The 14,773-nt window shown below is 42.2% G+C and overlaps 1 protein-coding gene across 2 annotated transcripts; it reads right to left on the bottom strand.

The window, feature by feature from the left end:
* Positions 1–767: 767 nt before the first annotated feature.
* RTRAF (RNA transcription, translation and transport factor) lies at positions 768–14,773 on the bottom strand. 2 transcript variants are annotated; one of them, XM_075150738.1, is made up of 8 exons: positions 14,496–14,772; positions 12,528–12,652; positions 10,904–11,003; positions 9,583–9,669; positions 8,400–8,488; positions 5,593–5,661; positions 1,880–1,928; positions 768–1,109 (listed from the first exon to the last, which is right to left on the bottom strand). In XM_075150738.1, the coding sequence occupies exons 1-8, from the start codon at positions 14,554–14,556 to the stop codon at positions 955–957; spliced, it is 735 nt and encodes a 244-aa protein (XP_075006839.1). In that variant the 5' UTR covers positions 14,557–14,772; the 3' UTR covers positions 768–954. The 2 variants fall into 2 exon arrangements, with proteins under 2 accessions (XP_075006839.1, XP_075006840.1); XM_075150739.1 differs by lacking the exon at positions 5,593–5,661 and having other exon boundaries at positions 14,496–14,773.

The raw sequence follows: 14,773 nt of genomic DNA, 5'->3' as shown, positions 1-14,773 counted from the left end.
TTGAAGCTATACCTCAAGTCTTTACTACTGTATTTTTTAAAAGTGAAAAACATTGATATATTACAAAAAAATGGTCCTGTGACTCTTAGGCCATTACTCTAACTCTTGCTTATGCAAGCAAATTTAAAATGTAGCTTTCTTATTCAAATGTTTTATTTTATTGGAAGAAGAATGGATTAATTTTTAATAGTTTTGACAATCTGACCAACAGGTCCTTTTATCAAAAATAAGTGCATATGGGAAGCTTTGGATGCAGTATCTTGCTGGGTCTAAGTAATCTACAGCCCTGAAGACAGAGACTGTGTGTGCTCCAAAAGTGTGCAGAACAGTTATGCGATATGGCAAAGGCATTGAAGTTTTTCCAGAAGACAATTCTGTATTTTCACCACTGCCTCAATGCATGTCTTTTAGTATTTATATTAGAAGAATATGCTAGAATTGATCTGTTCATGCTTGTTGGTTCTTCTAAGTGCCTTCATAGACCTACCCAGTGTAGACCAATACATGTTCAGAAATACCATTTACGTTGTAATGCTTCACTTTTTCTAGGTTACTTCAATAATTGAATAAAATGGTTGTTTTCAGTTTTCCTTTGGATTTAGTTTTCAAATATTTCAGTTGTAGGGTAGACTGTGGAGAAGCAGCAAGCAAGCCAGGACCTCAGCAGAAGAGGAATCTGCAGAGCCTTTATGTAACACTCCCTTCTCAACACAAAGCCAAACACAATGAAAAAGTCATATTTGCCAACTCAGAGCTAATCAGAACAATTTGTCTCTTTTCCCCAACTTCATTTATTTAAAGAAAAATGATAATTCATTAGAAGTCAGAATTCAATTTCCTGTTTTCTTTCAAAACAGTAAAATAATACCATTTCAAACAGCATGCCAGGGTTGTAGAGTTGTACAGAGTTCCTAATTGTACTAAGTACACAAGAGACTAAAAGCTTTTATCTGTTCATCTCCCGACTTTCCCCAGTCTGTGGTCCGTCTTGGGATCAGCAATAATCGCCTGAACTGCTACAATCGCTTCGTTAATTTTCGTTTGCAGCTCTCGGAGCTCCTCTATATGCAGCAGTCGGAGAATTTGGGCAGCTTCATTGAGAACAGCATCTGGGTGAGATGCAGAAAGAGAAGTCGAATCAAGCATTTTCATCTCACATGAAGGTCGTAAGCTAATCTAAGTCAGTGCTCTGCACTTCATTCATGCTTGTGGTTTTCATACTTGAAATAGGGAACAACTTTCCCTTCTGCAAGAAAGGGACAGGGTGCTCTGCAAAACCTCGCTCAGCTTCCTGCAGCCCTCGCAGTAATCCACGCCCAAGTCCTGTCAGTATGAAGCCTTGAGTAGTAATTTAGGTGTGCATGGGGCAAAAGTGAAGCCAGACTAGTGGAGTCCCAGGTCATCTGGCTATTGTTTTACAAAACAATCTATCAGGTCATGCCAGCTTGCGCTGCCTCCGATTAGATTTTAGGTAAATTAGTTCTAGGTTAACAGTTGGACTTGATGATCTTAAAGGAGTTTTCCAACCTAAACAATTCTGTCATTCTATAAAACACACGGAGGAAGCACAGAGGTCCTCTGCTGGTAGAAGCAAGATTTACAAGACAACAGTAACGAGATGCATTCCTTCTGCTTGCAAACGTGGCTGCCGTTAAAAGCTGTTATTTAAACACTACTCTGAAACAACATATTCCACAGCTAAGATTTATGCTTTTCTGTTCCAAAACAAAATGCTCAGGAGTGCTCGTAAATAACAAGCTGGGAGGGAGCGATTCTTTCCACTACAGGCTTTTCTACTGTACACATTATCTACATATTTGACAGTAATATACTTTGTCAAACGTCACTATTTAAAAGTAACATTAAGAGGACTGCTTACCTCCTGTGTCAAAACCAAGAATGTGCTTTTCTAAAGCAACAGGCAGACCCTTTAAAAAGAAAAAGCATGTTCAAAGGTAATTAGAAGTGTCATTTTGCATGTTTGGAAAATAAAATCAAGTACTACAGCAGGTAACTCTGGAGGAGAGGACAGGAGTTTTGCTTATAGACATGTGTCACAACTTCAAAAAGTCATCATGCTGATTAAATGAGTGCCCTTGTGCCCTGAAACATCAAACCCAGAGCATTAATAAAGAAAAATCTTCATGTTTAATAATCCCCCTACTTGTCAAGCAAACCCCATTGGATACACACTGCCCACGTTCAATCCTTAAAAGGCTAACAACAGTACTGCAAGAGAATACCCAATCCAGCAACATCGCTACCCAGACAAACAAAAAGCATGCACAAACTAGGCTTTCTTAGAAACTATTGCCTTTAAAGAGCTGCCAGTTTTCAAAGCACTGGCTGATTTGAGAGTTGTAAAAATTCTCTGTAATCAAGTGAGTTTCTCAAGCACTGAACTTGCAACTTCCATCAACGTCCTCAGAAGCATTTTCTCAAGTGTTAAGCTTAGAAATAAAGCTAAACATTCAATTTTCTAGACACTTGCTCTATTAAGACAGTACAAGGAAAAATTTTATTAGTGGTCATTTATAAGCATTGCTCTCTTTCCTTTACCCTCTTCAGCTGTGGAGGAGCAGTCATGCTAAACAATCACTCACCATGTTTCAACATACACACAAAACTAGATTTAAACAATGCAAATCTTAGAATTTGCTTTTACCACTTCTATAACATTTTTCAACATTTGCCTTGCACGACAAAAACATTTGAGTTCAATACCATTAGTTTCTACAATGATGGAGTTGTAAACCTTCTAAACAGTAAGGATTTCTTTTAGAGGCTTTAATATACCTGTAAAAAAAAATTCTGAGTTGATCAAAACACAAACTAAATACAAAATGCTGACTGAAACTAACTCTAATACCCCATTTGCAAAAAGTGGTTCTTTTCCATGGCCTTTACAGTAAAATGGATGTTCAACTGCAATCTTAAAAGTACATCTGCATTGTTAAAATTTAAACAGCTTGTTGTTAAGAATGCCACTTCAAACAGATTCTAGCGATATCAGACTTCATACATATACTTTTTAAGAAATCAGGTTTACACTTAAGGCTGCAAAGACCTCATTGCCACTCCAATACGTTCTCAGGGCCACACGAGCAGCAAAACATCGATTCAGTCACTTCTTTGTGGGTGAACTCCCCAGGGCCATTCCAGGCACCTCCAATGCTGAATGACCGCAGTGGCACCTTCAGAGGTGGTCTTTTGAGACACCCTGGTAGCACAGCGCTGCTTACCCTGCCTTCCTCCCACCACCCCGTACGTTAGCTCCTTTTTGGCTGGTGGAAGCTGCCTTTGACAGAGCAGCAGACTGGCCTTTCCCAAGCCCCATAGCCCGTAGCAGCGGTCTCGTAGCAGGCGCTGGGCTGGACAGGCACCCACTGCTGCTACAACTACAACAAGCATATGCTCATTTGCACAGCAGCTTCAAACAGGGAAAGAAACGAAGAGCACCTTTAAATCTGTAACTACACAGACTACTTCACTTCACACCCTCATTCTCCAAAAATTTAATTTAAAAATGCTGTACAAAACACTTGCAACAGGCCTGACCACCGCAGCCATCTCCCTTGTAACTGGAAGTGTCAACAGTAGAAGTAGATTCCGTGGGAGTGGGAGGAAAAAAGAAGTTTCCAGATTTCAGAAAAGGGGGAAGAATGTACCCACTTTGTTGTGCTTTCGAGTATGCCCCAGGTACAGCTTTGGGGAGCATCCAGAAGGGCATTTGTTGTACTTGATCCTACCTAGGATGCACTCATCAGGCAAAGAAAGCCCAGAAGGACAGCCTACGAGTCTGTCAGTATAAATCTGAATCCTGTCCAGACATTGAGTACATTGAATTGCCAGCCATTCAAAATATAATCTAAAAAAAAAATGTCATGTCTTATCTTGAAAACCGTACCTTGACAATGCAACAAAATCCCCCCCCCGCATTTTATTTGGTACATTTAAACCACAGGCACAGCAGTGTTAAGTGTCCTCAGCATAGTCCTTCAGTCAGAGAACATTTCTGTATCTATTTTATTTTTTCTCCATTCTATCTTGATATTGCCAAGAATGCAACTCATGACATTTTGTATATTAAGTCGTCCACCATGCAGCAGTTAGACATTTATAACCTGTGTCCAGGGACAAGGCTTAATATACAAAGTGTCACTGGCTAGCATTTTGGCCATTAACAAGCCAGCCAAAATCAGAAGCAGAGATTTATTTTTCTTCTTCCATCCTGCAACCCAGCTATCCCCTTGGCTTTTAAGATATTTTCTTCATTCATCTGGTACATTACGATGTTGATGATCGCTGCTGGCACAGATAAAGGTGTTTTCCTGCCTCCAACTCCCTGCCTTTCCTCCACCTCACTTGAAATTTAGCATTCCCAATAAGAATACACTCCCAGTGACATATATCACATTCAGTGACACAGTGACATTTCAACCTAAGACCTGACGACACTTTGAAGACCTATGGAATACGAACCATTCGTCATGAAAAAAATTCACTTCTCTTCAAAGAAGCTAGTTCTGCCAAACACACAGAAAAATCCCATTTTGATCCCTGCATGTCAGCTGCGCAGCTATGTAAACAACAACTAAACCCAGCTTTTTATTAACATTAGTTATAGAACCTAAAATGAATACAGCAGTCTCAGCTGCTTTCATATTTTCCTGCTCTTTTAACAGTTTTTATGGATATACAGGACCAAAGTTTTGATCTACCGTTCCAACGCTTCTGGCAATTACTGCACTGCAACTCAGAGCACCTGCGATTGCCACTTAGTAAACACCATAAGCAGTGTTATGATAATAAATAAAGCATGGACTGTTCCAAGCAGCTGCCAGAAGAGATGAAGGGACTTGCGCTCTTTGACCAGATCCAGTCCCTTTAGCAGGGACACTTCTAAACGTACACCTGCAGAGCAAGAGAGGCTGCCTTCCCTGGCTGCGCCCAAGACCTGCTGCGCCAAATGCCAGAGAGAAGAGCTGGAGAACTGGGATGTTTAAGAGATGACAATCTGAAAACCCACAGTCATTCCCTGGAACATCTTACAAACAGACAGCTTGCGGTTAGAAAATCATTCTGCAAAATCTGAGGTTTAAGTGCAGAAGTTTCCTTCACCATTTCTTTCTCTGGGGAAGGGGAAGGAGTTGGATGTCCAGCATCCCATTCCTTAAACACATACGAGGTGTACATACGAAGCAAAACACTCCATACAAGGAATGTTTCAACCTGTTTATGCAGCCAACGCTGCCAATTCCAAGGAAAAGCCAGGTCATACATTTCTTCTCATACTGTGGGCCTGCTGCACTGAACAGCAAGGATAATCCTCCAGCAAATACGCAGATAGAACAGCTATTTACATGATATATCATACAGGTACATATATTTGTATTCAGCCAAAACAAAGAGAGCTTTCTACACTCTCCATAATCCTCTGGGTCTTTTAGAATCAGGATGGCGAAGATAAAGGAAGTTTCCACCACCCTCCTAAGTGAAGTATTTAAACAGAAGTGGTTTTGACTGAGATGGCAGACATTTATGCCTTTATTCGAATAATTAACACTAGACTCATGCAATGTATATACAAACCTCCTTGGACTGACTGGCCTTCGCTATGGCATCCTGCGTCAAGCGCTCTTGAACCAAAATGCGAATTGCCTAGGAAAAACATTTAAAGGCAAGAGTAATTAATTTACGTCTTGATGCATTTCTCAGCAATTCCAAGGGAAAAAGAGCCAACATTATAACCTAGCATAACCTCAAACCAACAGTTTTGTGAAAGACATTTTGGAAAACTCTTTCAGACCTTAAACCTTTTCAAACAGCACTATGCTTTGCAAGTAGTGTCTTACACAGCTGTAGTCTCTTGGCTGTGGGAAGGCAGCTTAAACAGAAGAGACAAGGACATTACACTACTAATTTCAGCTGCTACTGGGGCAGAAACTGCAAAGTACTAGGAACAGTCAAGAAAGCTTGAGATTTCCAGAATGAGCTGATCGCGATCCCAAAGTGGCAGCACCATTTTTATTTTTCTGAGACCGCACACCTTTAATGCTGCAGCAATACAGCTTCTTCAGGAAGGAAATCCTGCTATCGGCATCTTTTAGTAGGTGCTGAACCACTTCCACATGCAGAGAAGCCTGGAGCAAGGCTACCCACCCAGGTTTTAAAGAGACTGAGAGCAGAAAGGAATTATTTTTAGACACAGGAACAAGAACAGCCTTGATTTTAACAATCCTGCTGCTCATCTGTTTTTACTGGCTCCAGTACATAGCACGAAATCGTATTGGAGCTATCAGTTACTGATACCTACAGCTGTAAACGCCTCTAAAAATAACTGAAAGAATACCATGCAGGCAGACTTCCACCAGAAAGAACTGGGTCTGTCAAACACATTCCTCAGACTTCCCCTGATGCATAGCCAAATGTGACAGAAGCAGTCTTACTGCTTCATGTTTCTCCCCCAAGATTTCTCTCATTTTTTGGTCATGATTAAAGTTGAGAGGCGATACTAAAAAGTTGCCACTGAATACTTCTAGAAATCTTTCTAACTGAACAAAGTAGTCGGGACAAAAGAGTGATTTGATGAGGATTTTAACTTTAAATTCCAGCAGTGAAACCAGACCCCATATAAGAGAATTTTGAGTGCCTTTTGCATTAGAAAAAGGATATCCAACTGTGTTACATAGATGCTTTCTGATCAACTTGCCAAATTCAAATTAATAAAACAGGACTCCAAATATCTCTCTGCTCACTCTGGCCAAGGTCTGGCCAGATGTCTGTGGCGTGCTTGTACCCTTTGGCCTTCCCTAAGCATCCATTCCAGAGTGTCCAAGCCTGAATAGGGATCATAAATTCTCCGCTTGCGCACTGCAAACCTGCTTACTGTGAATTAAGGGTTTCACTGACACATTCTAATACCATCAAACCCTGAAAACTAGCATTACTGTTGTTCATGTAACATCAATTGCCATTGCAGGAATCTATTCTCACTGTAATTAAAAGCAAGAAAATTCAGGCTGGTGGTTTTGTCCAACCACTTCTGTCCAAGAAAAGTGAGACTAGAAGTGTGGAAATAGTGACAGAAATGTAAATGCATTCATGCAGAAAACACATTCTGCTTTCTCTTTGAGTTGTTAGTACCAAATCAGAACAACCCAGACAAAGTTTGCTAGCCTTGAGACAATCCTGTAAAAAGACCTGAAGGAACTCTGTCTAGTAAGGGCTGAGCTCATGCTGCAGATTCTCAGCATTGCCATTCACAGGGTCTCTTCTCTCTCTACCCGATATCCCTTTTCACTGTTTTTTTGTGGGGTTTGGGGTTTTTTTTTGGTAGGGTTTTGATATATGAGATCGCCACTGCTCTTTAAAGATTGGTTAAGAGTTCAAAGGCTATTTTGGGAAGGCAAAGGAAGATACCATACTGGAGAGAATGAGAAAGTGATTGATGGGATAACTGCAGACCATTAATTCCTTAGGATATCACGATAACATGATAATACTGTTTAAGTATACCTGTTACAGACTTACACACAGTATATAAACTTCAATACCCATGGCATTTAGTTTCTCCAAAATAAATTTAGCAAGTATCACAGCTTCTGTAATGGATGGACATCATTGGTTTTTTCAGTGAAATGAGTTTATTTTGGTGCCAAACAACACTAAGCTTATTTCCATATTATGACACGATCAAGTGGGAACTCAGGATTGCTACAGTCTCAGTAAATACAGTAAATACAGTACAGGTTCAACACAAAATTTACAGATAACCACTAAGTCACAAATTTTATCAAAGTCATAAAAAAGATGCTTTAGAAAATTCATTAGCCTATTTACTGCATTTAAAAGCCATGATTAGTTGTCAAGACTAAATTAAACTGACTTCAGCAATGACAAGAAGTAAACAGTTCATAGGACCAAAAGAGGAGGAGGTAGCTTTTAACTGTGGCTCCTCCCTAGGCTGTTCATTTGAAAACACCCTTTGCGTCACTTAGCCTCTATGTTTTCAAGTTTCTCTTAATTTCTAGCACTGGAATACAATCTTCTCTTTTGAGTGTGTTCCTCAATATTTCTGAGGTTCATGAAAAACACATAAAGCAGTACTTCAGCTGATCTAGAGCACTTCAAATTCTGAACAACAGTTCTCAGTGTTGGAAATCCAGGAACTCAGCTACAAATGAACTGTTTACCAAGATAATTATCCCTGCATTAATTTCCGTGATTCATATTTGTGTTCTTATCTGCTTGAAAAGGCACATACAGGATGAGTTTTACTTTCTATTTGTGCCTAAAAAGTCTTAGTTATCAGTAACTCTGCGCTACAAGCTATTACACACATACAAGCCACTGGGGAAAAGGAGGAAGAAAGGAGGTCTGAAAACTGTGAAACTCACCTTAAGCATTACCAAGTAATCATCATGTCGCTGAATTTGAAGCAGATTAGCTAAAGCCATCACTCCAGCCTTGAAATCAGGATTATTAACTGTAAAAATAATCATCATCGTTAAAAATAAATGCTAGTTTAACTGGCTCCAAAAGACAGAAATGGCTTCCTGACTCCACGGTATCGGATTGCTCTCAAGGACGAGCAAGGCCATGGATACACAGCAGTGAGCGACCACCGAGTCTGGCTACAAAGCAATCAAAGTGTGCGCCAGGCTTCGTAACCAGGTTGCAGAACACCATCCAAGCACAAACAGCGTTGTTTTCAATGCCAAACACACTGCATATGTCCTACCGCACAGGAAATCTGTGTTAAGTCTTTAAAAATGAAGCCAATTACACGAAGGTATTCTCTTTTATAAATCTTTCTATCACTGCACAGCAGAACTGTGCCTGCTGGGTGAGGGCAGGACGAATTCCTAGCTGTCTTTTTGAAGAAGGAGCAATGGGAGAAGACTTGGGGGATTTAGGGCTAATGTTAGTAGCTATTTTCCACCACTTCCATTTATTGTGAATGTACCTACCATTTAAAAAAATTAAAATGATTATGAGAGGTACAGCCGGGGAAGACCGATCCAACGTGTAATACATGACAGTATTGAAGTAAACAGTCTGCCATCATGTTTCCTTAGCTTTTTTTTTTTCAAAGATATGTTAGAGTCTACAGTCAAAAGGTATCTTGCTTTTTCACCCTAACCCACAGTAAGTACTCATGCTTTACAGAGCTCTCTGCAGAGCTGTTAACGTCAATACCCTTCAGCTGCTTCCTCATTGCCTGGTAAGAGCCCTCCCAACTTATTCATATCTGATCAATTCTCTGAGCACCTCGTTCCGCTGGGAAAGATTCTCCCCATCAGTGCACATCCTGGTATGTGGGATTCCCATGGAGCAGTTCCTCCTTCCTTTAGTAGAATATAGACAAGTGCAAACACCTCTCAAAGTAACTCTCAAAACAGTGTTCACAAAGAGGTAGTTTGAGCCAGCAGTAAAAGAATATATAAACCTTGCATTCCTAAAGCGTTAAATGGGGCTTTAAAAAGTTGTATGTATCACAGTACTATAACAACTTAAAATCTGAAGAACAACACACATTCATATACGATACATCCATACAGTAGGTTGCTGCACGCTTACCATCCAAGTTAATCAGCGGTTCTGCATTTTTTGCTGTATTGTCAGTATTTTTCGCACCATCAGGAGTAGAATCCTTATACTTATCAGCTGTTAAATTAAGAAGCAAACATGAACACCGTTAAAGCCAAGGACAAAAATAACTAGCTAAAAGTTTAGCGCCAAGCTGTAGTTTGCTATAGCTGTATTTTTGAGGTGTGGTAATTGCCCAAGAGCCTTCTGGGCTTATACACTGATGTTCTGGAGCTCCCTACTGAGGTCCCCAAAGGCTGCCATTCTAGTGAGCTACCCTAACAGCTCCCATCTGCAGAGAGCTTACGTGCTATCCAAGAGCAGCATCGGAGCATGCTCCATGCTTATGTAAGGCATTATGCTCTTGATTAAGGTCCTTCCTACAGTCTTCATCCCAGAAGGCTGAACAAGCTGCACCTTGCAGTTCTACCACTTTTAAAATCCATCAGTTCAGCTAGTATTGGCCCTCTGCCTCAATCAGCAGCGTATGTAGGGCTCAAGAACTACAGATTGAAGTTGGTTCTGATCAGCGAGTAAAACATTTCCAGTGAAGGCTTTGTTTTATAGACTGCAGCATTCATCTACAACCCACACAGGGGTTTTTCAAGCCTTTTGAGGATGGGACCTCCTGGATCCTCCATCGTCATGTACCCCCTGAGTCACAGGCAGCTCATTTTCTCCATCATAAGGGACTGAGAACCAGCTCTACAGATTGCAGGTATTTATATCCCATCCCTGTTTTGGGCAGAGCTCAGTCCTGCAGGAATTCAAGGTAATGGGAAACAGTAATTTGGCTATTATTATGTTTGCCACCAGTAATTACATTTGTATCTGCACTCTCACTATAAGGAAATGAAACTCCTGCCAACTGTTGAGATTTAACCTAACTTTTTCATAACCTTGCCCTAGTTCCCAAGGGTTCAGGGCCTACTCCCTGTGAAACAAGGGTCTAAGAATAACTTATTCGAATAAATGTAGTACTAAAGAAAATGCATTTAATACACTTTAGAGTAAGTTCTCATAAAGGCAATCCCACAGGGAGAAGGGCATAAATATACACAATGGGTTTTTGCTATACCCAGAAATAAAGTAATAAATGCAAGTATGCTACTGCGCTGTCCCATGGGAGCTGAAGAGAAACAGTTCACATCTGAATATGGTGCAAAACCAAGCAGATGAAATTATGGGTTTGGTTTTTTTAAGAAAACAATATATACTTTTGACATTGTCTTAATTTGACAAATACTTCATAAACTTAAATAGAAACCCACATTTCCCTACCATTTGAAATATTAAATATATTCACCCATACCATTATCTCCATACTCGAGCCTAACCGCTAAGCCAAGAAGCCAGTCCACTGTTTCTTGTCGTTCTTGGATTTTGAAAGGACAGTTTACGTCTTTCATATACTGCAGAGTAGAAAGAGGAGAAAACGAATAGATGTTACTGACCTGTACGAATTAGCTAGGAGCACAGAACTGTTTTGTAAACAGTCACTTTCCCACAGACCTTACAGTTGTTAGAAGACAGTTATTAACAAGAAGCATCACTGTGAAACATCCTGCTGTGACATCTGATCCATCTGAGACATTTTAGAGTGCTCCAATCCACCACTAACTCTAGTAATGGCACCTGCTTTTTAATGAATGTTATTCATTGTCAGACTGCAACCAGAGAAACCAAAATACCCTTTTCTTTGCTCTTTGCTCATTTACACAGTAAGTGGAGGCAAGGATAGAGAATAAATTACATCAAAAACTTCCTGTGTAAAGCAGAAAGGAGGAATGATGTTACCTAAGGCTTTCACAATACTGGTATCAGAGAATTCGGAGGGACAGCAGAAGTAATTTTCCATTTCTTAGGGATTGTGTACAACAAGAGAGGACAAAACGCAGCTGGGACACTGTCTCGGCTCTTCTGAAGCCAGAACACAGGACCCAGCCCAGCCTGCTCCCAAGACTCCCAAAGCCCAGGACATAGTCACATTCCCCTGTGCCCCTTTGCTGGAGGGAGAGGAGCGCCACACAGCCTCTACTCCGGCAGCAGCAGCGCTGGAGGGAAAGGGCACCAGGGCTGGAGAGCAGGCCGGGATCCCCTGGCAGGCAGGCAGAGAAGGACTGTCTGACCAAGCCAAGAAAGATAGCACTGATATCACACCACCACCAGCTGCCAGTAGTTCTAATAGCTCGTACATTTATGTATGTGACATTAGAACGCTTTAGGCTCCCCCCTGCAAAGCATGAGCACTGCAACTCCAATCCTCCTGGGTAGTGAGCAAGGCCAGCAGTGCCAGGGGGAAAAAAAAAGTGAGATGAATGGGCACCGAGTGTTACGGAACAGCATTTTCAGCTCCTCGCAGGGCCGTTTTGAGAGAAAGGAAATAGGAACCAAGAGGGAAAGCTCAACAGCCCTACGGCGACTCAAAATGCTCACGAGCACGCAGGAGATCACTCACAAAGCGATGGCTGCTTGCCATGCTTTGCGCTAGCAGTGGAAAATCATCTGAAATACCAGGAGGTACAGAGATGAGCTGCAGTAGCTTTCTTCCACACGCTTGCGAAGCCTACGAGTGCGTTAGCTTAATCCATTTTCCTTTTGGTACATAAGAATCATTAATGCAGAAAAAGCTGTTCATTTGTAGTCAACTTTCCTTCTACTTCAAGAGCTAAATTAAATCGGGCAAGAAACAGATTAGGATGGATACCACCTATTGCAAAAACACAGCTGAGTGAAAATTGCAAACAGAAGTTCTACCATCTTAATAACTCCTACAGTTTGGCTTCAACAATACATTTAAATTCCTAGAAACGTAAAAGTTCAGAGACAGGACAAATATTCAGAGTAATTTACATTCCACAACTACAGCAGCTATTAATCATCATTTACATAAGACATCCTTATAATTTAAAACTGTGTTTGAAACAACAAAATACCTTTTCAAATGATTTGGGCCAGTCATCACTGTGTATGTTTCTTAAATTCCCTCGGTCTTCAATTTTATAATGTCTGATTTTCTGGTCTTCGAGCCAGACAATAAAATTTCTGAATTCTGTTTCATCTGTCAGGAGAAGTAAACAAAGCAAGAATTAACCAGTATCTTAAGGGCAAAAACAAGCCCTTAAGTTTTGACCCAATTCATACAAACAAATATTGGTGCCCCTGAACGCTTTCATATTTTACCATAAAGAAAGACACCTCCAACAGTAAAATCATGTATTCCAGGATAACCTCTGACCAAAACTCAACACTGAGTGGTTTTCATTTTTCAAGTCACTCGAATTGGCTATGGTTGACTGACTACACTAAAAGGCACCAACCAACAGATTGTTTTTATTGGGAATATAGTTATAACTTATTAAGTGAAGAAGGAAAGGTGAAACAATGACAGAGAAATTCAGTTCCTAGCCCTGTTATCTGGACAAACATGCTACATGCAGCAGTAACACCCCCGTCTCTTCCAGAGAGCAACACATGCAACTCGTGACTGTGCAAAGACATTTTCTTCCTTCGCTGTTGACTCAACTTTTCTTGGTTGTTGACCCAACATCTCATTATTTGGGAGCTGGAATTCCACAATAAAAAGACTGTGGTCCAAACAAAGATATTCGTACCGGACAAAGCAATTAGCTTGCACCTGCACTTCAGTGACAGAATTCATTTCTGGATACAGCAGATCACAGCTCTGGGATATCACCGGCCCCTCAAAAACCAGCTGTGATATTTTGGCCTTGGATTAGCTTTAATATCCCAAGTTAATGAATTTAATATCCTCCTGCATCTCAGAGTGGGATAAGCACAACATTTTTGCCCACCAGGGACAAGAATGATACTTCTGCCTCTCAAAAGTGTCTTCTAAGGAATATAAGTGCCCTACTTCTATGGAATATGTTGTAAGAAACAGAGACATGGTCACCACGCATGCAAAGGTAAGCTTTCATTAAGATCTTTTAAAACTTCTACGCTGACAAAATGAACCTTAAAGGAAAACAAAAAAGAGTGTTAACCATAAGGAACTTAAGACCCACAACAAAAGAAGATGCCAGCAGACGTCTCTTGAAAGACAAGCGAGTTTACCAGAAGCACTGAAGGAAAAACAACCTATTAAAAAGATGACCTGAAGCTTACAATCGACCACACCAGCTAAATACATTTGTTACAGCACCCTTTCAAGCAAGAAAAAAGTTAAGTGTTGCAAAAATCAAGCATCAAAGTATCGATATATATTCGTGTATTACAAAATAGATCTAGTCATGTTACCAGACTACTTATTCACCGCACTGTCTCTGCCTTGCTTCGTGGACAGGACAGACCAGGCTCCAGGGCTAAAGGCCGGTTACCTCAGCAGCAGCTGAGGGTGTTTTCCGCGGCACGCGTGTCTCCGTCCCTCGCGTTACATAAACCGAGGCTCCTCACGGGAGAAGACTCAGAACAGCAGCGACATTGTCCACCCCTGGATCGCGTCTTTGCTTTCGCTCTGTTCCTGGACAACGCTCAAAGAGCCATCAAAACCGAGGGAACCGCGCACAACCACTGCCATGCCTGGGGGTCCCGGTTTTCCCGGTGGAAACTCGGGATTTTCCCTAAATTTTGTGCTGCAGCTAAAACGTTTGAGCCCAGAGAGCTGCGCTAACCCGCAAAGCCCAGCAGACCCCTCCGACCTCAACCGTCCTTCCTCGCCCCCCCGCCCGGGAGACACGGGGACACCGCGGGGGTGAGGGCGGGAGGTTTCCGAAGCGCTGAGGCGAGGGGATGGCCACGGGAAGGGCCACCCCGGCTTCGGAGAAGGGCCCTGGGGGGGTGGGTGGGAGGCAAGGCCGTCGGTGCGTGAGGAGAGCGGCGGGAAGGCGGGGGCGGGAAGTCTCCGCGCAGCGGCCCCGCGGAGCCCCGCTGCAGCCCCTTACCCCTGCAGTTGAAGCCGGCCGGGTTGTGGTAGTCGAGAGCCGAGAGCTTGCGGCGGAACATGGTGCCGGTGCCGCCGGCGGCGCCTCCGCTGACGGCCGGGCCCAGCCGCTCGCCCCGCTCAGGCCGAGCCGACGGGCCGGACGGGAAGGATCACCCCCTGCCCCGTTCTCTGCCCGCCCATTGGCCAGCGCACGCCGAGCGGCAGCCTCCCCTACCAATCAGAGGGCGGAGGAGACTGCCGGGAACGGAAGCGGCCCTTCATCCAGCTTTATTGACA

The sequence above is a fragment of the Calonectris borealis genome, chromosome 5 (assembly GCF_964195595.1).
Source record: "Calonectris borealis chromosome 5, bCalBor7.hap1.2, whole genome shotgun sequence".
Lineage (NCBI taxonomy): Eukaryota > Metazoa > Chordata > Aves > Procellariiformes > Procellariidae > Calonectris > Calonectris borealis.
Note: the sequence above shows the minus strand (reverse complement) of the source record. Positions and strands in the feature narration are given on the sequence as shown.